At 37.9% G+C, this 27,292-nt stretch overlaps 2 protein-coding genes across 6 annotated transcripts in view; one reads left to right on the forward strand and one right to left on the reverse strand.

The window, feature by feature from the left end:
* Positions 1 to 27,292, forward strand: part of AKAP7 (A-kinase anchoring protein 7) — an 85,727-nt gene that overhangs the window by 23,332 nt on the left and 35,103 nt on the right. For 4 of the 5 annotated variants that reach the window (XR_007202389.1, XM_048297724.1, XM_048297725.1 and 1 more), the window contains exons 6-7: positions 2,685 to 2,797; positions 12,997 to 13,141. Coding sequence is in view for 4 of the 5 variants with exons in the window: in XM_048297724.1 (XP_048153681.1) it covers positions 2,685 to 2,797; positions 12,997 to 13,141 (258 nt within the window). In the remaining variant the exon portion in view is untranslated. Of the gene's footprint in view, positions 1 to 2,684; positions 2,798 to 12,996; positions 13,142 to 13,695; positions 15,534 to 27,292 lie in introns of those variants that run through there. The other variant, XM_048297726.1, reaches the window with a different exon arrangement.
* On the reverse strand, positions 7,093 to 9,676 carry MSH5 (mutS homolog 5). Its single transcript, XM_048297722.1, has one exon. The coding sequence runs from the start codon at positions 9,593 to 9,595 to the stop codon at positions 7,160 to 7,162; it is 2,436 nt and encodes an 811-aa protein (XP_048153679.1). The 5' UTR covers positions 9,596 to 9,676; the 3' UTR covers positions 7,093 to 7,159.

A 27,292-nucleotide genomic window follows, 5' to 3' on the forward strand; every position in this document is an offset into this window, starting at 1 on the left:
CCATTCTAATTATGGGGAGAGAGTTGTCTAATGGATTCAGCTGCATCCAATGTAAGAGGCAGATGACATTCAGTAATTTTGACATTATAAAATGAGGTACAAAATGGTATTACAGAGTACTTCAAACTGCATGAAAGGCAGTCTGAAAGCTGTCCAAAAATTTGTTTCAGGAAGTCATTGAGCTTGTAAAAATAGCTTTAACATTTCTAGGGTATACTTTGAAGCTGCAAACATCAGTCAGCCTGAGGCTAATAAAGGAAAACATAGATTTCGTTTGATTTTTCAGTCTAAGTAGTAATGATAATGTCTGGAGGAAAAATGGAGGATACTCATTTGTCAAGACCCTTGGGCATCATCTGTCTATTTTTCTCATCACTGGCCTCTAAATTTCTTTCAGTTTAGGCAATCCCCATCATAAACTTTAACTTTTATGTATCTGCCAGTTGACAAATCCACTTTTATGCTATCTCATAAGCCAAGAACTTTCTCTTGCCCACAGCATCCATGCGTCCTTCCCAGTTTCTGTTAAATCCCTTCTTGTAGCCACTTCTTCAAAGAGCTTCATGGATTTTAATAGCATTACATTATCTTGTAACTTTACTGTGCTCTCAGGAAAACATCTGTCTTTATTTCTTTTTTTCCCCTCCACTTACTCAGATTTCTTTCTATTTTCATTTGTTTTGAAGAAGGAAACAGTGTTAATTATGTTCGTAAGTTACCTTACCCAGTAAAATGTCACTCTTTCTGTGCATGTCAAATTCTGCAAAACTGGGGCTATCTGTAGTCCCAGCAAGCCCAGTGTCTTGAGGCTGTGATGTTTAATATGTCTATGCCACAACAAAGCTGTGTGAGAAGCCTGATGCCCATGAGAACGTGTGTAGACACACATCTACACACACGTAAATCTGTTAAATTTAAAGCTGCAGTCTCTGCATGCTTTTCTGCTCTGACCCAGGTTTTCATTGGTATTTTTGATTAGAATTGCCAGGTATGAAAGAGCAGTTTGGAAAGATAAATAGAACACATATTGAACAAAGCTATTTAGCACAAAACGAAGACAGGGAGGGCTGTGGTTGCTGTTCAGCAGTGTAAAGTGTAGGTGCACAGCTGTCCCACCCAATTCCCACACAGTCACAGCACTGTGTGATCGGTCTGCCCTGATGAGATCCCTGGGTTCATAGTCCTGTGATCAGGGGCACATTGGCAAACCTCTGCTCTGATACTAAGCTCTTACTGGACTTAGGAGGGGACACCTGGAGAGGTGCAAATCTTCATCAGCACAGATCCTAATTGCAGAGTGTGAGATAAGACTGCATGGCCTCAGATGTGATGGCAGAAAAAAATGGAGGTTTCAGAGGGGGAAAAAAAAGACTACCATGCACAAGACTGAGCCACAATATCACATGGTAGCGTAAACCTGGGTCTGGTAAGATTTACCCCTTGCTGGAACATCAACATCAATGGATCCCCAAATTGTGCTGTTCAGAGAACAGATACAGGAGCCAGAAAGCTTAGTGGGGATCCAATGTAAATTTAGAAATGTCTGCCACAGACAAAATTTAAAATAATACAAGTAGGTCAGCGGTACTTGTGTTGTTTGCTTCCCAGTGTGATGCTGTTTCTTCCAGGTGGGAGAAAAAGGACTGTTGAACTATCAAGCAAAAAAAATATTTAAATGAACATACATTGTTAAGTTAAGGGCTGATTATATATATGTGATAGGATTTATAATTTTTCCCCCTATTTTGATTTTATTTTGTTTGTATGAGTCAGCAAGACCTACACCTAGTGAAAAACTGGAAGTTGTACTTGCAAAGAACAAAATGGTTTTGCAGTTTTTCTGTTTTTCAGTAATAGAAATACTCTTATTTTCCAGTATTATTTTTACTACAGGTTTTTCCAATTCTATCTAAACCATTTTTTGAATAGAAATTTTTCATGTTGAAGTATTTAATCTAAAAAAAACCACAGAACATAATTCAAAAGTTACACTGAAATTTATTTCCAAGAAATTAAACATTACATTGGGCAGATGAATTGGGAAATAGTAAACTAGGTCAGTGTTGTAGAGTTGCTTTGGCCTGGACTGTAAACAGATAAAAGTGTACATTAAAAGTAGGAAATTAGCTTAGAAGGCAAAAGTAAAGCTTTAAAACCCAAACAAAAATCATCAGCATACCTGATACATTCTCTAATGCTGGCATGTAAATCCAGTGCCAAAACTTAGAGCTTTCACTTCCAAATTTCCTCTGTTCTGAGTGGGAGATTACCCAAATACAGATAATAGAATTCCCCACAGAACAGTGTTTTTGAATAGAGAATTCTTTTACATACTCAGAGTTTTCCTGAAGTTTCCCACACTTCCAGTGAGAGTGACTCCTGAACAGTGCTAATGTTGAGTTCCTATTTTGATAGCAAAATTGGACAGCATGAACAGCTTTCTAATTGCCATTATTTAACTGATATTAACTGCAAATATAGGACCATTTTCACATGCAATAATATATACCTCTGAAGAAATAATTATGTGCCTTTGAAATTAAGTAGAAATCTCCCTGCTTTTTGGTACTCATCATCTTGTTTCTTTCATGTGAAGGGGCCATGACTAAAATTACATTTGAAAACACATTTTAAGCATTATATTATGTAATATCTTTGTACTTACACACTTTTCTCCTCATCAGAGACTATGAAGATGATATTTCAAGAAAAGGGGATCATGACAGGAGAAGAAAGAGCTTTTAAACCACATCTGACCTTCATGAAGTTGTCAAAATCAACAGAGCTACGTAAGCAGGTGAGCTCACATTTCACACATCTCAGCAGCAATCTAGAAAGTTTAATTTGGAGATGGACAAAGTGTTGTTTATGCTATAGCATCATACTTTCTACTTTGTAAGCAGCTGAAGAGGTAAGACTTTAAAATACTTGGTTTTTAAAGAAATAATTAATGTATCTACTGTATAACCAGTAGTCCTGTACTGTAATTTACCACTCTTCATATTCTCGGTGCAGTAATATCATGGTCTGTTTTCTGTTGGGAAATTAGACAAGACCAAAGGATAAAAGTACTTGTTCAGAGTCACAGAATTCCCATTAGGGGGTAGATTGTATGCATGTGGTTTGTTTGCAGAGTTTTGTTACTGTATAGGGGAAAATTAGCAAATAAACAGTGGAATTTCCGTTTGGATTATGCATAGTAGGCAGACTGTTAGTTTTCTCTACTAAATATACTTTGGTGAATTTCAGAGTAATGAGGAAAAACTATATTAATATATCTTCTATATTCTCTCTTGCAGGTAGTTATTTCTTGCCTATTTATTAGATTTTTTGACAAAATACACAAATGCATGAAAATAGGATATAACTGTGATTAAAATACATAGAAGCAAAACTAGTGTACCTATTTTTAATTTCATACTAATTTAACTAAGACTGTATTATTTAACACAAGGTATATGTGCATAGATTTTTTTTTTACTGACATTGTATAGAATGTTTTATGTGATCCTTTAACATTGACTGGGAAAATAACTTTCAGAAAAAATATTTTAAGTAAGAATTAAAGTACATAATACTAATCTTTTACGTTGATTTTTTCCTTAATAGTGGGCATTAAAAAATACTTTAAAATTTAATTAGAAATATCCCTAAAAATGCTGAAGGTGCATGTTTTAATTAAGTAGTATTTTGAAATCAGTAAAAAGAAGGTAGGGAGATTTGAGATACATCAAGAAAATTTGAGGATATGTGTACTTGCTCTAAAACAGAAATAAGGAACTATTCACAGGATGCAGGTGGTATATGATAGATATTAAATTTGTAAACTCACAGAACCTTTTGCTTATATTGACAGCTCGGTTTTTAAAATGCTAATTTAAAAATCCACAGATCTTCTAGAATATCAGTGGTTCAGTGATTTAACTGGTTAAAACATCTGAGACAATCAGGGTGGGGGTTTTGCTATTCTGTTTTTTTTATTGGTTTTGTTTGTTTCATTTACATTTATCTAGCTTCCATGAAATATTAGCCAGGATGCATCCTTTCTGTGTTCTGATATTCACTGCTGCTGACAGAACCAGGTCAATGTCATTCCCAATCATCTTCTTGAACCCTCCATAATGCTGGATAATGCATATGATCTACTGTATAGAAAGATACTATGTATTAAAAATCTGTACATTTTTCTCTGTCAATTCAGTGTCAGGCATAAGCATCAGTCTTTACTATAATTTTTTCTTTCATTGTGTTCATACATTTAGTTAGATAGTTTTATGCATTTAGAGAAAACTAAATAAAAATATGAATCATAAAAGGAATAATTATTTTGCAGTACATTTGAATACAATGTGTAATTGCATTTTTAGATCATATAACAATATGAAAAGCAAGAAAAGGAAACTGGATGAAGGTTACATGAGCAAGCTTATAAAAGAAAAAATAGTACTAAAGTGGTTGAGTATAGTTCTCAGCCATGGCTTTATAACGGTATTAATTTGATTTTTAAATGTAAGCTTCCTTATTTGAAATAATACTCTGTTAACTCACCCTCCTCTCAGTGACATCTGAATTCCACCAAAGTTGTATTTTTGGAAAAAAAAATAGGTTTTTTAAACCTTAATATAACTGCAGGCATTTTGAAATGCATATATTCTGAAGAGATTTTAACTTTCCCAAAGTTAAAAATTATATTTACAAAGCAAAGAGTTTGAGAATTTAGAACTAGTGAAGATCTCAAGAAATCAGTTTTTCACTTTGAAGGCACATCATTAAGCTAAAAATGGTAAATCTAAAAAACTTGGAAACAGATATTAATAAAGGATAAAAGTGTGAAATAAAGTGGATTAGAAAAGAGCTATCTGGTTTACTGTACCGCCTTCAGCTTCTCAGAATAAAGGACTTATTCACCTACTCAGAAGTGGGACCAACTCACTTTTCATGCTTAGTTGGACATTTCTCAGATTAGATGTGCCACTGAAAACTTCCCCAAAATCAGGAGGTATAGTGTGCTTCTAGATGTCCTTGTGGAAGGAGACAAAGGGATATGATTTACTTGCACATGTTTAGCTATTTCCAGAATTATTTGAATGATAAGAATCTTGGGTTAGTATAGTTATCTTCTATGCAAAGAACCTAATGAAGCATAATAAAAGAAGAAACTGACGTTTTGCATTTGAAGATAATGTTTCTATTCCTGCTTCCCTCACTTGCCTGCTAAGTTGCCACCAGTCAGTGACAAGCCCTGTGTTTTTCATTTGTACAGATTCCTGTTTATTGCAGGGTGTGTTGAGAGGCACACTTCATAAGTGCTGTATGACGTTTGGAGGTCCTTTGATACCTAGTACTGCCAGAACTGCAAATACTGTGGAATGAATTTCATAAGAAGATGACTGACAGCTAAATTGCTCTGATGGCATCTGTTTAATTAGTGCAGAGTATATCCCTATCCTAGACAGTGGTTGTCAACAAAAAAAGCCAAAAATATAAATTATGAATCTTTTGTATATTATATTCTTTTGTACGGTGTATCTTTAGGATGCTGTATGTATAGTTGGTAAAAGAGAATATGTTAGTGAAAAACACGTTTGTATATTCTACACTTGCGAGCATTGTACAAGGCCTGATTCACTGTTGCCATTCACTTCAGTGCTAACATCATCAAGATACCAGATATTATGCAGACAGTATTATTTTGATTGCCCTGGAAATAGCATTAAATGCATGATTCAGTAATTTATTATTGTATTTTTTTAATGTAAATTATGTTAAACTTCTGTCTCTTTCCAGTTTCATACAGAAATAACATAAGGTACTTATTTTGTAATAATAATAATAATAATAGTTCATCATCAAGGAGGAAATTCCACACTGAAACAAAGCCAAAGCAGTGTCTCCAATTTCAGATCTTTTTGATGTGCGCTGACATTCATCTTTTTGCTATCTTCAGCCAGATATACCAGATAACATGTTTAATATTTATAATTATGAAGGGATTTAATTTCTTTTCATGTAAATTTTCTCTCAGTTTATGTGACATTAATATGTTCGGCTTCTTGAAATGACATATAAATGAGAGATGTAGTATGTCTTTTATTAGCCATTATGTAAGTGGTTAGAGCAAGTTTTAGCAGACAATAAGCTATGTAATGTCTCCTCTGTCTTATTTACATGAGGAATCTCAGGCACTCAGGCTGCAGGAAAGGTTATTACTTTGATATTATTTAGATATGGCTCTTGTGTCATTAATTTGTTAATGAATTTTTCTTGCATATGCGTACATAAAATACTGTGTTCAATAAAGATCTTCTGCATGACAAGAGCAGTGAAACGCAATCCTCCCTTTGTGGTATTAATCCTCAAATGTTAATAATTGAATATAGAATAGAAAATGTGAATTTCTCTCTTACATTCCTAGATTTTTAATTTTGCGTTTATTTATACCCATGTGGCATAGACACATAGTTTTATTATACAGGACCTTAAAGAAGAGAGCATTTCTCAGTAAAACAAGACACAAACCAAGGCACTCCTTTTTATCAGTCCCCACTGATTCTGACCACCAGCATTCTTTTTATAATGAATCCTGATATCTCTGGCATTTTGGACAGAAAAGCTGGTATAAGAAAAGCTGCAGAGCCATTAAATCCCTTTGTATTTCCATTTATCAGCCTCTATGTCAGTGGTTTGTATTGTGACAACTATTACTTGCTGATACAAGAGTCTGAAGCACATACTTATTTGTAATCTTTGATGTTGAGCCTAAAATGGCTGCAACCATCACTTTGGCACAATATGAAACAATAAACACTTTCCTTTCATAGTCTTCTAAGACCAGTAGAAATGTGTTGTGATTTTTCTACAGTATATTTTTTAATTGGAGGTTCCAACAACAGGGACAGAAAATTCACAAACTGGGTGACCCAACAGGTGGGAGATGTTCTTAAAATTCTTCTTCTCTTCGTACACTCGTATGGTACACCATATTGCAGGGATATATAAGTACTTGGTTTAAACAACAAGAAGAAGGAAGGACATAGCTACAAACAGTTTGTTACAAGCTGAATTTCCTGTGAGGTGTTTCATCATAGTGATCATTCTTTAAAGTACCAAACTCTCCATGGTAGATATGATGCACTCTATGCATTTACACATATCCTTGCTACAGGACTGAGGCTGCAGAAGGCAGCACTTCTTTAGACATGAACTCTTCCAAGTCCACTTGGGGATCGTCAAGGTCTATGCAAAGAAACTTTTCCACAACAGACTTGCATTTTTCCATCCTATCGCCTTTGGAAGGATGATCAAGACGTTTGATAGGTTTTCCATTGCGAATCAGTTCTGATACTTCCACTCCTCTTTCAATAATTTTGGCTGGCATTCCTGCTAATGCAGCAATGGTGGCAGCATGACTAATGGTGGACATACCCTGTTTGATCTGATAGAAAAATATCAACTCCTCTCCATCCTGGTGGGTCTCCATGGTCAGGTACTCCAGAAGAGGTGTGTCAGGCAGGAGTTCTAGCTGCATTAAACTGTGAAAGTTAGTGGAGACAAAGACCTGTGGACACTGTGTTCCTTGTCTGATCCAGTACCTCAGGACAGCAGCCAGAAGGGACAGGCCATCCAGTGTGTTGGTCCCTTTACCAAACTCATCAATAAGTACCAGGGACCTCTCTGTGGCATTGTTTACAGCCTTGGCAACCTGGTTAAGATCAATCATGAATGTGGAGAGCCCTACAGAAACCGACTCCCTACTGTGGATTCTTGTGTAAATCCCATCAATTACTCCAATCTCTGCCTCTGCTGCAGGGACATAACTGCCGATCAGAGCCATGAACACTATAAGACCTACTTGCTTTAAGTAAAGACTCTTTCCAGAGGAGTTTGGCCCTGTGATGATCTTTATTCGTCTGGTAGCCTCGCCGCTGTCCACAGGATTGGCCACAAAAGTCTTTGCACATAGTTCCATGAGTGGATGTCTTCCATCCTTGATGTGGAAGCCGTGGCGATGAGTAAAGCGAGGTCGGCAATAGGCATTCTCCCGGGCCATCGCTGCCAAGGCTAGCAGTACATCCAGGTGTGCAGTGTACTCAATCACACTGTTAAGTACTTCAGACTTCTCCAAGATCCTTGTCTGCAGCTGGTGCATGATGAGTGTTTCCTGGTCTCTGATCTCACAGTGCAAGTCACCCAGCAGGCTGTCTAACTCCTTGGTTCGGGCACTTCTGTAGTGCAGTTTATCCTCTGACAAGAACATGAAGTCCAAGCCTTCAATTTCAAAGTCACTCTTCTCCACCATATTTGGTAGGCGTGGAATGGACAGAAGGAACCCAATCAAAGGAATGTAGATCACACAACAGGAGGTAATCCGATTGTCCAAAGTCTCCAGTTCTTTTCGTGCCACTTCTGTAAGGAAGTCTGACAGTCCCATCAGCTTTCGTTTCTTTTCATCGATATTGGCGTCTACATTAGGTCTAACAGTGAAGCGGTTCTCTGAGAGGCTGCCCTCAAAGTCTACCACTTTGCTGATTAGATTAGCAATGTAGTGCAGATCATCAGTGAAGACACGTGAAATAGTCTGAAAAAGTTCAATAGTATTGGGCATAGAGCGACACGTGTCTCTAAGGCACACTGCATTGTACGCTGTCTTATACAGTGCTTGCCAGTCACTAACTTTTGTGTTGGAAAGAGTCATTCTCTTTAAAATAAGAGGCACATTTTTAATATTCTTGAGGCAGTTTTGAAGAGTGAGGACTGTTTCATGGTTCTGAGCCAGCAGGAAGAAGTTGATAACATCTAGCCGTTTGTTCAACTCTGTCACGTTCCGGGTAGGCCGTGTGAGCCACAGCCTCAGCAGTTTTTCTCCCCATTTGCATCTGCAACGGTTTAAAATTCCGTATAAGCTAAATCCTTCTTTTAGTCCACTGGATAGCTTGTACACAGAAGGATGGATATCACTTTTAAATATCTGCAGGACACAGTAAGTGTCTTGGTCCATATTCACAGTATCTGACAGCACAAATTTTTTAAAGGCCAAAATAGGAACTGCTACACTGCTGTCTTCGAGCTCAACTCCAACCCTTCTCCTGTCTAGAAACTTAAGGAGGCCCCCTAAGGCTCGTATCATGAGTGGACTCTCGAAAGGGATGATTGAGGACAAATAGAGAATTTTCTCTGTTGCAGTCATATGAGATGGGATAAATGGAAATTGCCTAGATAGGATCCGTTGCTTGGTGACTTCTAAACCAAAATCTATGTTAGGAAACAGGACAATTTCTGGTTTTCCCGTGTCTTTATCACCAGCAGTAGCTGTTAGGTTGGTCAGGAATTTGGCAATATTCTGGTCCTGTTTTGCACTGGTCACTATGCATTGAGGGTTAAGTTCCCCAATCACTTTTTGCAGTAGCTTGAGGTCTTCATTATCAGGTATCTCAGGCATGAAGTAGACTGAGCAATCTTCTGTGTCATAGTAAGTAATTGCCAGCTGCCCTGCATACCACAAAACAGACATATGTATCTCCGAGCTCTCTTGCTCCTCTTGCTCGGGCCCAAGCGGCGGTGGCAAGGCACAGCTCGTGGCTGATGAGGCACTCATTCTGTTGGCAAGAGGTATTTTTATTCTCAACTCATCCAAAAGGTCCTGAGAAGTAACTTTGATTGACAACAGGAGGTTAACACTCACTCTTCCAACCCTGAAGAAACTAAGATGCTACCAGGAGTTAACTATAACCATTCAAATGAAAAGATGCAGCCAGTAACTACAGCCACCGTCTGTTTCCAAGGAAGGTGTAACAGAACTAAGTAGCAGCATTAGTTTTACAGTTTTTCTTTGCGTCCTTTATTTTTTTAAAGTATCTATGTATGCCCTGGTACCCATAAATACAGTAACGTACACGGACATGTATATCCACGTACAAAATCATCCTCCCTCAGAGGTTTGTGACACACACCTGCACTGACCATGGCTCCTCTTAGCAGTGCAGCCCCACAGCCTGGCCATCATTTCAGGGTCCCAGCCCCATATTTACACTGCACCATCACGCAGTACCAGTTTCTATACAAGCACTTAAGGGATCAGATATACCAATCCCTGTCAGCACCTCACTTCCAATCCATTCCCACCTCTTTGCTCTGTACTCACCCTCCTCACCACAGACGGGCAGCTCCCCTCGGCTGCTGCGCCTCCCTGCAGCCCAAAAGTGTTCGGCTGACCTCTTTCCCTTCCTCTCCGGGCGGGAGCTCGGCGCTCCACCGGGAGGGCCCGTCAGAAGGGCCGGACCCTCCTCCGCAGCCGGGCCGCGCCCACAGCGGCCCTGTCTCGGCTGGCGGCCCTGGCGGCCCGGCAGCCCCGCGGGGAGCGACCCTCGGCCGCCTGCGGGTCCCGCCTGGAGGGAGCACCCCAGTGGTGTGCTGGCTTGTGGGGTCTGGCACACGGAGCCCGGAGCTGCTTGCGTCTCTGCTACCTGCGCTGTCACCACTGGAGCCTTCCTGCCCCTGGTCCCACACCTGATTCCTGCCCCTGGTCCCAAGGCTGACTGTGGCAGCAGCCAGGGGGACTGCATGGGGTTCAGCTGTGGGCTGGGGATGGCAGGCTGCACCTTCCCAGAGACACAGGGAGAAAAACCAGATATGGCAGGACTGCCAAAGGCTAGCTCCCTGGTGCCCTGCCAGTCCTTCAAGAGCTCCTCATGCCGTGCCTCTCCAGGCCCGTGTTACACAGCCATGTCCTTTACAGGCATTATCCATTACTGTGCTTCCTCGAGAGGCAGATGTCTTCCTCCTCCCATTCCAGCACCAAACGCTTCAAAGTGGCCTCTCAAATACTCTTGTTTCTCACCCTCCCCCATTACAGCTTATCTTTATAATCAGCATGTGTTCTATTCCCATGTGGTAACAACTTTTCGCTTGCACCTCTACTGCTCCAGACCCTTTCAGTTAAGAAATGAGCCATGACCTTCCTGTGCACCTGCATTGCTTCATCCTTTCACATCTCACTGCAAGCAGCACTCCAGAAATTGTTCCAGTTACTAAATATATCATAGTTTTCCCAGGGCTGCTTTTCCAAATACCTTTCAGTAGTGCATCACAAGCACAACTCAGTTCCTGAGCATTCAACATTTGATTCACACCTTACCAATCTGTCTTTGACAAGCAACATCCCAACCTCTTGTAAATGCTATTTTTTTTGTTGGAGCATGAAGTTGTGATTTTTATGTTTTCTTCATTTCATTCCAGAAGTACTCAAGGCTTCACATTTTGACAAATGTTCTCCTGGCTGAAAAGGTCTTTTTTTTTATTTCTAATTGATGTCTAACTGTATTTCCAAGAACTGTCAGCCAAAAATCAAGGAATGATGATTTAATTTCGGAATAACCTTGGTACATAAGGACTCGTTTAGCCATAGAATATACAATTTTAGGTAACGACTGTGAGGATGGATTAAATGTAGACTTCACGGAGATGTAGACTCCCAAATTTCCACTTCCTGAAATGAAAAGCATCCACCACTAGATGTCATCATTTCGGAGATTAAGGAAATGAAAAAACATTTTGACCTTCACTAAAGTAGACTTTACTTTTCACACTGATGGGCTGCTGAGAAACCACAGGCAAACGTGGAGTTTGCAGCTGTTGGGCATGTAAAGCCGAGGGTCCAGGATGCTGGCAGGTTGACTCTGCAAATGCAGGGTGTGTGCAGGGGGAGAGGTTGGGGAAGAACACAAAAGAGGAGTAGACAGTATGGACTGCAAAAGGGGCTAGTCCTGTTTAAAATGAGCCTGGTGGGTGCACTTGTCTGACATTGCCAGGGGCAAATGTCTGTATCCTCCCCACACTGTGTGTGTGGGGAGTGTAGGTGTTCACTGCCAAACCTCAAGCAGAGCCAGCCAGCATGTGGGAGACCCATGGGCTCAGTAAGAGCCTGGCAATCTGGGCAGGGATGCCACGTGGACAGAGGGGACATGACGGTGCTTCAGGAATGCCCACATGTGAACATGGAGAGAAAGTCATGTGTGTCCTGCACTGCTGAGCTTCTGTCCCTGCCAGGAGCCACCTGCACTTGTGTGTCCTGTGAGCCCCATGTGCGGGTGCTGGTGAAGGCAGTGGCATCCATGTAGCCAGCAATGTCCATGTCCTTTGAGCATGAGTGTTTCTGGGAGGTGAAAGCAGCAGGTACATCCATCAAAGACTGGGACTCCACACACTCAACTGGGGTCCAGCAGCTGGGCAATAGGGAGCACTGGGCTGGGGCTGCTAGAGGCTCCTAACATTCCTTATCATGGAGTAATGATATTTAAATAGCAAACAGCATTATTGGGAGGTAGATTGAAGGAGAAAAGACTGAATTTCTACAGAGATCCTATATTTTGATTGACAGTGGAATGGAATGAGGAGCCCTAAACTCCAAAAATAACTACTGAAATGATGTTTTCTGAAAATAGCTTAATAGAATATTTATGTTCCGCTTCATGTATCAACTGCATACTGATTTCAATATTATAAATCACAGTAAGTTTTTAGATTTACTGAGGTTAAAAAGTCCAGTGCTAATAAAATACAACCATTTTTTCCTGTGTGCTGATTTTAATGACTCAGAAAACTGCCCTTGACAACCATTTGAGATTCTTCCTTGTTGTAGCATGCCCAGTGATGATAGCAAGAATAATTTCCAGTTACATGTTCCATGAACACTGTTGCAAACCATTTGAAGTTAAAGCAGTTGTAGTATTGTGTATGTTTTTGTTTCCTACAGGTCTAAAGATGAAATGATGGAAAGGAGAACTAATGACATTTTTATTTCATTTAGTTCTGAAGTAGACAGTGCTTCCCTAAAGCAGAAGATTTGGCATATGATTATTTCTGTATTCTTTTTTGGATCTTGAAGTAGTTTTCCATCCTAATTATACTTATGGCTAAAATGAAAACTATAGAAATTAAATATGAAAATTCAGTCTCCAAGTAGAATGCCTAATTGAATTTTATGTTGCTTTTTTAAAGGTGAAGAAAATTGACTCTAGTCTGTATGAAGATTTCAAAAACCATTATTTTGGAGATGAGATCTTGCACCGCTTTGATCTTTGCTCCATGTTGAAAAAAAAGCAACCAAATGGTTACTACTACTGTGAATCCTCTATTGTTTTTGGTAAGTACATCTTAATTTTCTTCTGATCAGTTGTGTCCCTGAGTTATATGTGCAAAAAGCCATTTTTTTCTGGAGTGTGTGTTAGACAATTCTTGTAATATCCATGGAGTCTGACAGAAGTCTCTCCCTCAGCCTTGGCTCTGCCGGAACTCTGTGCTCTTGCAGGTTCTTGCTGGCAGCTAAAAGTTTCTGTTCAATTATCCATCTCCAGAATCCCATTAAATTTCTCATCCTAAAATGAGTGTTTAAGATAAGTGAGATGTCTCACTCTCCAGAGTTGCTCATCTGTCTGTTGACTTTAAAGACAGGCTGCGTGACTAAGTCAGATTAGACACAGTACTTACAGATGATTAAACCTGGGTGAAATGTCTCTGGTTTGGCGGAGATGTGACCCTACTTGGACTACATTCATAAACAGTGAGAATTTCAGTGGTACCACAGATTTGATAATAACTCTTCAGGATACCATTAGACTTTCAACATTGTAGAAACACCTTGCTAGATTATTGCAATGCTATAAATCACAGTTGTGTCTTCGTGCTTTGTCTTAACAGAAATACCACTGTTAGAAGTTAGTGCTGGTTTCAGGACTACGTGTAGGGCTTTGGTGACAATTTGGTTTCTCCCTCGTGGTGACTTCTTTTTCTGTGCTGCAGTGCTGCTGCTGGAAGTGCTTACTGGTCTTGAGGATTGTTTTGAGGACTTTTAATTAATACTTACACAATACTTTAAACGTCAGGCACTTCACAAATCTAGTTGCTGTTAATGTTTTTGGCTGTGCTTAGGGTCACCTTTCTTTAGCTTAGGTAAATTGTTACAAAAAAATCAAAAGCAGTACAGAGGAAAAAAGGGTAGGATATAGCAAAACTATTGCAAAATCCAGATCAGTTAAAATCAAAATGAGATATCTTTACACATATTTATTTATCTATCTATATATCTGTCTTATATTTATTACCTTGTGTTATGCATGTCTCATGTTTATCTTTGTGTATATAGCTATATATATAATGTCTTCTGTACATGTTTGTACATTTAAATATTACTTGTATGCGTCCAAATGCCTCAGAGAGAGGAATTACAAGATCATTTAACATGGTATAAAAATTTTGATTTGGGTGAAATTGAAGCTGCACTATTTACAAATATTCTTCAGACTATTTTGGAATATATGTCTGATTAAGGAATTCAGTATATAACTCAATAAAAAAAAATCTGTTTAGGAGTATATTTGGTAGATATGGACAATGTTTTTCCCAAACATTTGTTGAAATCTCTCTTCTTGAACTTACCTTGTTACTGACATCTCAGATTGCTAAAATGAGACAGTCTTTCAGCACTCTTTTGAATGTGAGTCCCATTAAATGGTTTACAACAGCAGTCAATCAACCAGTATTCAAAGCAAGAATCAGATTCTTGTTTGGCTTTAACTCAATCCCAGTATGACAATGCATAAAGAATTTATGTGTCATTTTCACAGTCCAAACAGAACTCTGCTTTGAATTATTTTTACATGAGCACTACATCTGACTTTCTCTAGCCGTAGAGAGAATGGATGTTCTTCACTGATATTAGATTAAGAAAGTGCACTGTTATTATCCCCATTTTTCTCAGTTCTATATGGATTTAGATGCATCTTGGTGAAATATCTGCATTTAATTTCTTGGTTTTGTACACGTTAATATATATTTATTTAAAGTCAACAGGTGAAGGAAAACAGCTATATTGGAATAGAGTTTAAATTACTTACTTTTTAATTTCAGAGAAGAAGAAATTGTATTTTAATGAACTTTGAAACATTAATTTTAAAGTGGTTTAAAATGTGATTTGAATAGGGTTTTTAGTAATTATAGTTGCTAGGACATTAAAACAAGGGTGTTAATGTGGTTCTACTAATACATCAAAAATAGTGAAATTGGAAAACTACTTAATACAGACAAAACACTGTATCCAGCTCTAGTTCTTCTTACATGTACATGTACACAAGCAGTTGTCTTTTCCTTGAAGTACACAGAAATTACAGAAACAGAATTTACTTGTTACCTAGAGTTTGGTCAGAGTTGAGATTTTTGCATTTAATATGATGAAAAGATCTAAAAGGGGATCAGAATTAATGTTAGAAATCCATTCACAGCAAAGACTTGCTTACTACCATGTCCTGGCAGCCAGGAGGGCCAAATGTGTCCTGAGGGGCATCAGGCACAGCATCCCCAGCTGGGCAAGGGAGGGGATTGTCCTGCTCTGCTCTGCACTGGGGCAGCCTCACCTCGAGTCCTGTGTGCAGATTTTGGTGCCACAGTGTAAGAAAGATGTGAAGCCATTATACAGTGTCCAGAGGAGGGCCACAAAGATGGTGAAAGGCCTTGAGGGGAAGCTACAAGATGAGTGACTGAGGGCACTTGGTCTGCTCAGCCTGGAGAAGACTGAGAGGAGACCTCATTGCAGTTACAACTTCCTTGTGAGGGGAAGCGGAGGGGCAGGAGTCAATCTCTTGTCTCTGTTGCCCAGTGCCAGGACTTGAGGAAACGGCATGAAGCTGAGTCAGAAGAGGTTTAGGTTGGATAGCAGGAAAAGGTTTTTCACCCAGAGGGTATTTGGGCACTGGAACAGGCTTCCCAGGGAAGTGGTGACAGCACCAAGCCTGACAGAGTTCAAGAAGCATTTGGACAATGTTCTCAGGCACATGGTGTCTTGGGGTGTCCTGAGCAGGGCCAGGAGTTGGACTCGGTGATCCTGATGGGTCCCTTCCAACTCAGCATATTCTGTGATTCCATGGCTAATAAGTGCCACAACGCATATCAGCTGCACATTTATTTAAAAGTATGTTTAAAAATACGGGAACCAAAAGAGATTGATATGAATAAAAGGCAGAAGTAAAACACCTGCTGAACTGCATCAGTATGCACCTCAGGTAATCAGGCTTTGACCAGATGTTACAGAGCAGCATCCACTAACTTCAGCAGATCCTACATCTGCGCCAGAAGTTTTCTCTATCTGTGTGCCAGCCCCATGGGGTGTGTGTTCAGGGGTTAAAAATTGATGTGACAGTGAAGGTAGTGTTGAAGCTTTGTCTTCAAACTTGTGTTCAGTTTGCTATTTAAAGCAAACAAAACAGCAAGCCAAACAAAGTGTCCTTCTTTGGACCACCCACCTCATGGCAGCTGTTGTATGTCACCTCAAATCCCAAAGAAGACAAGTGAATGCTGGAATGAATTGAGCTTTTCAATATATACTCCTTCACCTGAATGATTGGTCAGTTTTTGATACCGTGGTAAAGATGTTCAATAGACCCTCTGACTGTCAGAGGGAGCATTACATAAATCTTATGTCAAATATACCTTTAGCATTAAGTGTATCACTTAAATATTTTCAGGATCCATTAATGAAGATTTTTGTAGACTTGTTTCAAAGAAAGTTGGTTTATAGTATTATAATGTAAAACGAGATTATATACACATTAAAGAAAGTTATCACATGCCAAGCTGTTTTCTGTGATGTTTCTTCTGAGTGGCTTGTAAGAAGTTTATACATCAGACTTCCCCTGTGCTACATCTGAGGTAGAAGAACTTCAAGAAGTCTGTTGCTTGGTGGAAACCACCCAGCACGTTACTGTTACTTTCTGCACAGCCAAAATTCATAGTCTGGAGTGTGGGCCAAGCTGGAGGTTAAAGTACCCTTACAGCCCCCCTTAATCCTTGCAATCTAGCAGTAGCAATATGGAAAATGAAATATCAGACTACAAATGTCTATTTTATCTGCGTAAAAACATAATAATATGGTAAAAGGTAATGCTTCTTTCTGCTCATAATACTTCAAACAGATGCATTTTTAAGTAGCAGAACATTAGTGGATTGATTTGCTTTTCAGTGGAACTTTTTACAAGTTTGGTGTCCCATCTGACTTTGTTACAAAGGTCATTCTACAGTCTTGCTGAGATGGGAGACACCTGCAGAAAGTCATTCTTCCCATTCTAAAAGGAGTATCTAAGACAGGCAGGATCTGAACGGTATCTATGAAAGGCAAGTTGTGAGTCTAAGATACACTGTTAATTTGTTAATTAGCTTGCTTGTTAATTCTATATATATGTATATATAAATATACAAGTTTTCAACTAAATGGTAAAAATATGCATTGTATTTGCAGTCTTTAAGTTTCTGAGGGAGATCAATAACACTGTGCACAGAACATGTTAAAAAAAAATTCTTGCCAATTGCTGATGTTAGGCTATTTAAACCATTTAAGTAACATTTTAGTTACCTTAGTAAGCTTGATTAGGACTTAGTAGTGCAGTTTACGCTTCCACATTACATTTTATAATGCTAGCCAGGCAGCTGCTCAACACCCATGTCTCAAACAAAGAATAAGACGCTTCTGATGGTACGTTGTATATGAGCCCTCCAGACTGAAGATGAGTTTGTCTGCAATAGTTTTGGGAATACCCACAGAGACGAAAGAATTACAGAAGAAAGAACAGAAGAAAGACTCATCTGTACCTGAAACAGAAAATAGATATGATAATGTCACTCTATGAACTCCAAATAATACTGAGAAGAAACAGAAGACTGAAAATAAAGGAATTGGAAACTAATTGGTAGTTGGAGAGATTGTCAACATCCCTCAGTCTGCTCTTGATAAAAATGCACTTACAGTGTCAAACATACAGTAGCATTTCGCCTTCATCATCAAGGAAGAAAACATTTCAATACAGTATGCAATTTGAAGTTTTTCCAGTTTGTCTGAAAGCTTTTTATGGTGGCACTGTCTTAAATGGAGGAAAGACTGCCATTTGTTTCCTGTAGATGCTCTCCTGCTTCTCCGTTTACTGGTGGTTTGACCTTAACGTGGTTGAATTTATTTGTACAGCAATTGAGCATTTTCTCACATTGGGAACAGCAGTGGTAACCAAGTAAATGCTGGTTTAATGTCCAGATTCTACACCCAGCAAAATTACATGTATTATGTGTTAGTTTCTTTTCACCCTCCTTCTTAATTGCGTGACAGTGAAACGCTTTTTCTAAAATAACGATACAATTTTTAGTTTTATCTGTTATATGCCTTTCTTTCCTCTTTGCCTGTAATTTCAAAATACCCCTAGGTTTGCTTCTTTCACATCTAAATTTTCTTTGCTTGATAGTCTATTTGTAGCTTCTACTTTCTCCACCCTATTAAGTTGTGAGTAACTGTTTTTGAGTTTCTTGCATATTTGTGGCACTTCTCCCAAATTGCAATTAATTATATGGTAGTCATACTGCTTCTGGGTAAAAATACCTTGGGTGTTTTCCCAGGGGCTGTTTCTTAACATTTAAAATTAGTAATTAAATCACTGTTTGTGTTGAGTTTATCCAGAACTGCTGCAGTCTTTTGCATGCAGTGTGCTGAATAAGTATTTGCCTGGATAAAAAGCAACAGGTATTATGTGCTAATCAGTAAAGTCTTTCCCTAAAGCCCTGTTTCTCAGCTGACACATGTGGTAGAATATTGACTTATAAAAATGTTTCTTTTAAACATGGCAGAGAAAAATTCACATTTTGATTATTAACCTAGAAGCCAGGCTCTTTGTGGACACTGACTAGAAAGTAGCGATCCAGTGGTTTCTTGCAAACATCAAATAGTTTTCTATTTCCACGTGAGAACGGAGTGGTCCTCTATTGATTCCTTTTCACTGCTCTTGCGTTAGAACTGGATGGATGGACTCTAGCAATAGATCTCATCTTGTATTGCTACGCTGGGCAGTTGCTTCTGTATTTGGTAATTTTCTGCTATTGAAACGTTGATCATTAGTATTGCATTTTTCATCATGAGATTGCGTTTTTATATTAATTTTGTCATACCAGTTACAACATAAAAGCTGTATGAATACTTGCTGTGTCTGGATAACGAGAGCAGGCTAATTAAGAGGGAAGTAACCAATATGGTTTGAAAATGGAAGTTTTCATTTCAGAATAATATTTCATTGTTCTGAGGCAAATTCTAATATTTGAGCTTTAATGTTGGCAAATGTATGACAAACTCTTCATGAGACAGTGACAGGGAGCTTCACAGACAGGAACACGTGTTTAGAATTTAATCATTTATCTCCTAGTACTGAGAACAAGCAAAAAACTTCCTCATCACTTTCTGTGATAATGAGATTTTATTTATTGTATTTGATTATGAGATTTGCTTTATTGTACTGGGTAATTTTTGCTACACTCTTTTTAAAATATCGTAATGCAAATGTGTTCAAAAGACTATTTTCCTTTGTTTTTCAACAAAAAAGTATTTGAAGTAGTGATGTGTTTTTGTGCCAGAGCTGTTACCAGTAGTTGAAAATAAGTCACAATAGGATTTTCCAAAATGATTTTCAAAAATATGTGCAAACAATGGGATAAAACTGGTAAAGTAAGTCTAAAAAGCACAAAAGCCTATTTGACACCAGAAAGATTGTGATTCCTGACTAAAAATTTAGTTGAGTATATGAAAAAAGTGGAATTGATTTTTCACAACATAACATAGTATGCTATAAAATACAATTTAATAACATCCAGCAGGTTTTTTAGTGTCTTAAGTATTTATGCTTTAAAGATATTTTCCCCAGCAGACTTTGGTGGTCAAACAACTAATTTATTTCCAAATTTAATATATTCAAATTACATTGAAAATGCGTAAAGCATTAATTTCAATATATCTTAATTGCAAAAAAGTAAAGAGACCACTTAGGTGGTGACGAGTAAACTATGTAATATTCTTTCATTAAATGGATCAGTAAAAGATAATAATTTATATTCTTAAAATTTTCCTAGCTAGCAAGGTGCTTTTATTGATACATATTTCTTCTATAGCATTGACATCAAATAGAACGTATGTTTGATTTACCATAATGAAATTAAGCTCTTCCTGCAGTTTCTTGGAATCTTCTTCAGTAATTTGAAGGACCTGGAATGAAAGGAAAACCAGTTTTCCAATGTTCAAATGTCACCCTTTTTCAGATGTTGCTGGTTAGTGTAGAACTCTTACCCAGTGTGCTGCACGGTTCCACGGAGAGTTTGTAGGCTTTCTACCTAATCCTTATGAGGTATTCTAAGATAAGACATGGTTGCAGATCAGTAGAGGTCTGTACCTCAGAGGTTTTACAAATGCTGACATAAAAATGTTGGGGAAAAGGGCTTGTTTTGAGTAATACCCCAACTTGCATTTCTCTTTCACAACAGTACTCAGCAATTAATAGAAACAGGTGTTTCTAGGATAGAAACAATAGTTTTCTTATTCTAGACTGTGCATAAAATATTTTTGAAGCCCCTAGTATTTGTGTAAGTTCTTTTAGTGAAAATATTTTCAAGATAAAATGTAACAGATTTTAAAGGTGCATTGTTAATGTGGCTTGTAGTGTCATTTCTTGTTTCCAAGAAAGCCACAATGCACTGTTTGTCATGGAAGCCGTAGAAGGTAAGAGCAGGATTACATCAACCACAAGCTAAAACATGACATCATTGTTTTAACAGTAGCCTGCCAAGTTACTTGGTTTTAATCTGTTCTTAAACACAACAGAAAGGGTTATCACAGTACCTGCTGAATACATAGTGTGTGATCTTCTGTTTTTTGAATGAAGATCAAATATTTAAGATCTGCATTAATATTTGATGACAGCAAAGGGACCTGAGCCTCCTCTCTGTTTATAGGACAGTTAGGCAGATATGCTGGGTACAAAAGGTTGGAGATGTCACTTAAACAGTATAAAGACCTTTCTGGAAGGGTGCAAGATGCAAGCTTGTTGCTATATTACATACCTGAAGAGTTTTCATTTCTTCTTAGTGAATTATGTCTGAGCCTGCATGTGTGGACTCTTATTGTCAGCCATCCTACCAGGGACAGTTCAGCATTGCGTGTAATCCCCCTGCCTGACACGTACCAGAGGATGTGGGGTTTTTACACTACCTTGCATGCCAATGACAATTCCTTATCTGTTCCATTGAAGGATTGAATGTGCTAGCCACCCGTGGCATAAACTATGTGATATTACTCTAGCATTTAATGTACCTCACTTGCTTGTGCAGTGGAAGTGACAGGGAGCACTTGAGATCACATGGAGATGAAAATGCTAAATGCAGCTGTTCTTCCTGCTTCTCAAGCATGGGTGCCACCATGAGGCTGATGCTATAATGTTTAGCTATGTACTAATTTCTGTACCAGCATCAGCAGCTCAGGAGGTTTACAAAGCTGTGGTACCCAGGCAGAGGTTGAAGATGCAAACATACTCATACTTACTAGACATACTTACAGACATCTGAAGTTAGGCTTCCAATTTTTTAACTTTCTAAACATGCCTACCCTCTATTTTCTGAGACAGTGTGGGTTCACTCTGCTTGCATTCTGAGCAAATATCTGGGCATACGTGGTTGCCAAAGTGCTGAGCTTGACAGTTTCAGTTGGCAGCACAGATTTCTATTCACCTGGATTTGGATCGGCTGTGAGTACAGGAAGTCTTGTCCTCTCTAGACTGCATGATTTTACTTTAGGTAAATAGTTTGATTTCTGAAGTCCCAAGACACTACAGTTGACCCTTTGACACATACTTTTGAAAACCTCTGCTGTTACTTCATCTTTTGCAAAGAGCAGGTTTGTCTTACAGAATTCTGAGTAGCCATCTCCAGCCTAGGGATTACACCGGAAAGTAATTGCTGACTGACGACTGTTTGAAAAACCTTTTGCCTTCTAAATCATTTATTTAGAGAAGCAGTTAAAATGCCACAATTGAATTTTAATACCTAGGCTACCATAGCTTTTTTTTTTTTTTTTTTAAATATTTAAGATGTTTTGAATCAGATACCTTAGATACTGAACTTTATTGTTTTAATCAAGAGAACAAACAAAAGCCTTTTTTACACATATAAATGCTCCTAATTAAATGCTTTTGTAAAGTGGGTCAAGCTGAACAGGAACAAAGCACTCTCTTATTCCAAAATAAGAGTGTTCACATATGGAATTATTCAGAAACAGCTCTTAGTACTTTAAAATTCTCAGGCAGTGTTAATCTGTCTTATCTTTCAAATTCAGGCAAGCTCTATAGTTTTCCTTCCCCATTCCTATCATATTGCAGACTCAAAACACATTGACTGTTAAAATTTTTCATCACTTGATTAGGTTGTTACACTACCTTTGGAAGAAGAGGAGATTTGTTAGCATATCTTTAATACTAGAAATGTTATTTTCACATGAAAGCAAGTAAAAGCAATCATTTTTTTGCATGGGATGTACTCTTTCAGATGATTATGTTGAACTTTTGTGATCTTTATTATTGGTAAATTCAGCTTTCTATACATTGTAGTTTCCTTTCCTGATTTATACAATATCTCAACATATCATCCACAATCCAGTTACACTACTATGGTTCCACTACTTCCTTCTTCCAATTGTCTTTCAGTTAACTAGTCAGAGCTTCTCATTTTTATTTTTTTATTCCCAGAAATATGCAGAATATCTGGTTTAACTTTATTCATAATTCATTACCTGGACTGGTTTGAATGTACTTGGTGGTTATCTCCGTTCTTGGGATAGCTTTTCTTAATTTCTTAGAATTTCTTAATTTCTAAGAATACAAAGCACATGAAGGTATGCTGTGTCTCCAAATGGAGTCTAAAATATCCTAGTACAGATCTATATAGGCATAAAACCCTATATATTCCAGAGCAAACCAAAATCTATAATCTGAAATACAGATGTGTAAATCCTAATGCCCTAGTTATTTGAGAACTATTGCAAATATTTCCCAGGTAAAAAAGTCATCTGTATTTTTACTTCTTCTCTGTATCCTGGCACCTTTTATTGGCTTATATGACCAACTTTCATGATGATATTGTATTTATTCAAGTGCTTATGAGGAAAAAGGACTAAGGTTTTAAAGATTCGGTTCTTTCTTACTCTTTATCTGCACTTTCAGTTTTAAACTCTCCACTCATTTTCAGTCCTTTTCTTCACTTCTTTCTCTGTTTGGGACTCAAGTAGTACAGGGCCAGTGGTGGAGAGGCTCACCTAATGAGATTCTAAGGAAAAGAAAATTATTTTGGGAGAATATTGGTCTGTGCTAGTAGATTTTAAAGGTAAGAATTATAATGTAGAGTGCAATACCTGAGTACAAAATATTTTTGGTTATTTGGATATATTTGAGCTTCTATTTTGCATCCCTCTTGTTTAGAGGAGGGATTTTGTCTAAATGAGTTGCAGTGCTCAAACACATGGAATGAGTCAGCTGCATATGCCTCATAAGTTTCTCTTCTGTAGCAGTAGCTGTTCTGACTATTGCATTTTTATTTGAATACTTTTGTCTTTATGGCTTATTTAATGTAGTGGAAGAATGTGTAAGGGGCCGTGTTTTGTTACAGATACACATTTTTTCAATGTAAATTTACAATTGTGCAAATTCAAATGTAATGATCTGCCAGTGCAGATCTAGAAGGCAATTACAATAAGAAATCTACAGATCAACTGTCTTTTAAGGGCTGTTTTCCCAAACAAATTTTGATCCACAGTGCTGGTCCAGAGTCTTTTGCACTGTGAAATATAACACATGTACTGAATGTATATTATCTACCTGACTAAAAAGTGCATTTCATAGGTGTATTATGTTGACAAGTCCTTCTGTTTTGTATTAAAGGAAGGGATTGTTATAGATCTTTGTGTATAAATAAAATTTACAAGTCAAAACCAAAGGTTTTAGGTGAGTATCTTGTATAGGAATTTGGCCCCAGAATGAGATGCCTCCATTTCCAGTTGTGTGGAGTCCAATATCTCAGAGCAGAGTCAATAAAGGCTGAGCTGAATGGTGCATTGATCAAGCCAGGCATCAACACCTCTCTGTCTTTCTTTGGTTTTTGAGTTTGGCATCTCACCCTACTGGGATCCAAGACCTAGTATCCTCTGTTTATGATACATGGGTACTTAAATCAGGTTTCACATTTTATTTTAAAGAGGGAATACTTACTACATACACAGTTCGCTTGCAAATGAAATTGGACATCGGGACTTTTTTCTGCTCCCAGCTTGGGAAAATTCAAGCCCCCCAAAGACCAGAAAAGCCACAAATGGCAGCTTAGCATGGAAACTGAACTATGCACCAGTGTTCTTCAAGGAACTTAACCACAGAGCAGAGAATTCAGCCAAAGAATGAGCCCCACCCTTGCCCCAAATAAGATTCTGTAATCCTGTGCTTATTTCCTGGTGTGTCTGGTCTTATGGAGGTCACAGGCACAATGCTAAAATGCCCACCGAACTCCTAATCTTGTGGCTGATTTAGAAAAGGGAGTGTCCAATTTCTGGATCCTTATCCCAGGCTGTTCAAACTGAGCCAGTTCTGAACATGACTATTTCTGCTACTGGACAATATGTGGGGTTTATTCAGTTTCTGGATGCAGATTCATCACTCCTGGCTAAATATTCTGTTTGGTGCTTGTCTTTTTTTGCTATTCATTAGAAACAAATTATCAATATATAGCATTCATACATGCATATGTATTATATGTAGGTCTGTGTGTGTGTGTCTGCATGTTTGTGTATACTGCACATGCATGCATGTTTACTGTAAGGTGATGTGGAACATTCCTTTTAAGCAGCTCTTTTTCTTGCTGAAATCCTTGTAATCAATTCAGCCACAGTGGTGGGTAGTGTTCGTTTGCATGGAGGAGGTTAAAAAAAGCACAGCAGAGAAGCATTGAATGCGTGTGGGTTTGGACAGCCTTTGTCTATGGGACTTGTATGGTACCTGGACATATATCCAAGGTGCTTCCTACCAGTTGCACAGTAGATTCTCCCATGATAGGCTCTGGATTGACTACAGCCCAGATGTTAATTTTCTCATGTATTGTTAGTACATGATTCATTGAAATGTTCCTTTTCTTCGGAAACAGTTCAGAGAATCTCATACATGAATGTCCACTTAAAGGAGCGTCTTTTTTGCCTGTTGCATGTTATCTTTCCTATGTGAGCTTATTTTTCAAGCTATGCTGGCTTTTGCCTTCTTACGTAAATGTTCATTAGCACTTAAATAAAAAATTCATGTTTAACATCATAATTAAAATACACAGATAAATCCAATTTATCAATTAGTGTAAAATAGCAATTTAAAAATCAAAACAGATAGTGGAGGTGTTACCAGTGATTTCTCCTCTCTCCAAAAATATTTATCATACTAAGGATGAAAACAAATGTCTCTTTCCCTCTCAAGGAGTTGTACAGTACACAGAAATTTTATGGAGATAAGCAGAATGAGAACAAACAAGAGAAACTGTTTTACTTCATCTAATGCCTGCTTACAAATGAGTACATTTTGTAAAGAAATACTTTTCAATACATTAAGGTAGAGAGAAAGAATTTATTTCACTTACTTGATATTGTATCCTCTTGTTCACACAGCAAATGCAGAATCCCATTCCCTTTTTTATGACCTTTATAAATACCACTGTGTCCTTGGAGTATAGAAATATGTGGGAATGCTCTCTCAGTTAATTACATTTTGCTGAGTTAATATAAGCATCTCAGTCCCCCAATACTTAAATTCCTTTCTAAGAATGAAAATATTTTTCTCAAAATGGCACAGTTTTTGTACAAATAGGTAATAGGTGTTCATACATGAAACTAAAATTCCAGAATACACTTCCCTCATATTTGTAAATCTTAAATACTGAGATTGAAAGGCAATAAACATATTTCTAGGTGAAGATACAAGAAAGTCTTTGGGGTGTAGTCCCAACTGGCTTTTTTTTGAGAACCTTTTGGTAAATTGCTCCTGGCTGTTAGATCACTTTTGACTCCATAGTTTTCTAGGACTTTGAGATGATGCACTTTCAGTGTTCCAAATTTTATATTACGTAGATATCACTTCTATATCTTTTTATAGAGATGTGATAGAAAATCACAATGCATAATCTTTGCTTCACTTGTTCTTACTTTACTTTTTACTACTTTCAAGTGTACATAACATTCAGATTAATCGTTGTCAGTAGTCTTATGTGACCTACAAAGAAACTTACCAATTATTTAAAAATGCATATATTTTAATTTTAAATCTGTAAGCATATTCTCTAATGTCTGAGTCTCTTGGGTAAGTCCTATAATTAGGTTTACTTTATTTTAATGAACTCCAGTATTTTATCTCACCTGTAACTGGAGGCCAGTGAAAAACTGGCAGAACTATTTGTTTAAATCAAAATTAGGAGGCTGTTGATCTGTAGCAAAAGAATGGCTGGGTTCTAGATGAAGTGTCTGTTAACTCTGGGGAAGGACTTGATTTTTGTGTTACTTAGGGGGTTTTGAGAAGAATGTATGAAGGGAATAACAAGAATCTGTGTATGACTAACCAAAATGAGTTTAGTTCACAGTCATCTGAGAAAGCAAAAGCTGGCTGGCATTCCCAGTGCTCCTTTTCTTTCCATTTAGAATGAGTTTTCTGCTTTGGTCTCAAGAAAATCTTGGAGCAGAATACCATAAGAAATGACTCAGTGTTACTGCCTGTCCTGATCCTTTAGCAGAGACTATCTGGCACTTCTCTTTGTGATGATGAATCTGGTAGATTCACACACAGGCAGTCATGGCAGTGTAATGCCTTTCAGTTGAAATTACACCAGCAGTTATCCAGCTTTCAGTCCATTGGTGTGTTCGTGATGTATTGGTAGACCATATGCTAAGGGGTCAACTGGAAGTGATAAATGCAGATTATTCACTACACTTACTGCAAAGATATGTTAATAATGAATGCATTTTTTGTGCCTGTTTTTGAGATGAACATTTCAAATTCCATGCTCTTTTCCCCTTTCTTTCCATAGTGTAAATTAAAACAGTGATAAAAGAAATGCAAAAGGAAAGAAACAGCTTTTTAAAATTACAGTCAGTAAATGAGTGCTGGACTAAATGATTACAATATTCAAGAATATGTTAGCTAGATCCTGAAATATTTTGCAATGTCCAGTTTCTGTCTTTTTAGGAAGGAGGGGGAGCAATGTTTTCCTGAAATAAGTTTATTTGAACTGGTATACTCAGAAGAGAGCGTAACAGTTTAGTGTGTTTGCTGTCTGCAAAAGATTGTTCTTTGTATATCAGTTTGAGCTGAACATAGATTTGGGCTTCACCTGGCACTTACTGCTTTGAGTGACATTGTGCATGTCAGGTGAATGCCATGGTGCT

Source organism: Corvus hawaiiensis, chromosome 3, assembly GCF_020740725.1.
Source record: "Corvus hawaiiensis isolate bCorHaw1 chromosome 3, bCorHaw1.pri.cur, whole genome shotgun sequence".
Lineage (NCBI taxonomy): Eukaryota > Metazoa > Chordata > Aves > Passeriformes > Corvidae > Corvus > Corvus hawaiiensis.

Bases quoted from the DNA above. Each gene is read 5' to 3' on its own strand.
- MSH5 (XM_048297722.1), bottom strand. From the start codon at position 9,595: ATGAGTGCCTCATCAGCCACGAGCTGTGCCTTGCCACCGCCGCTTGGG.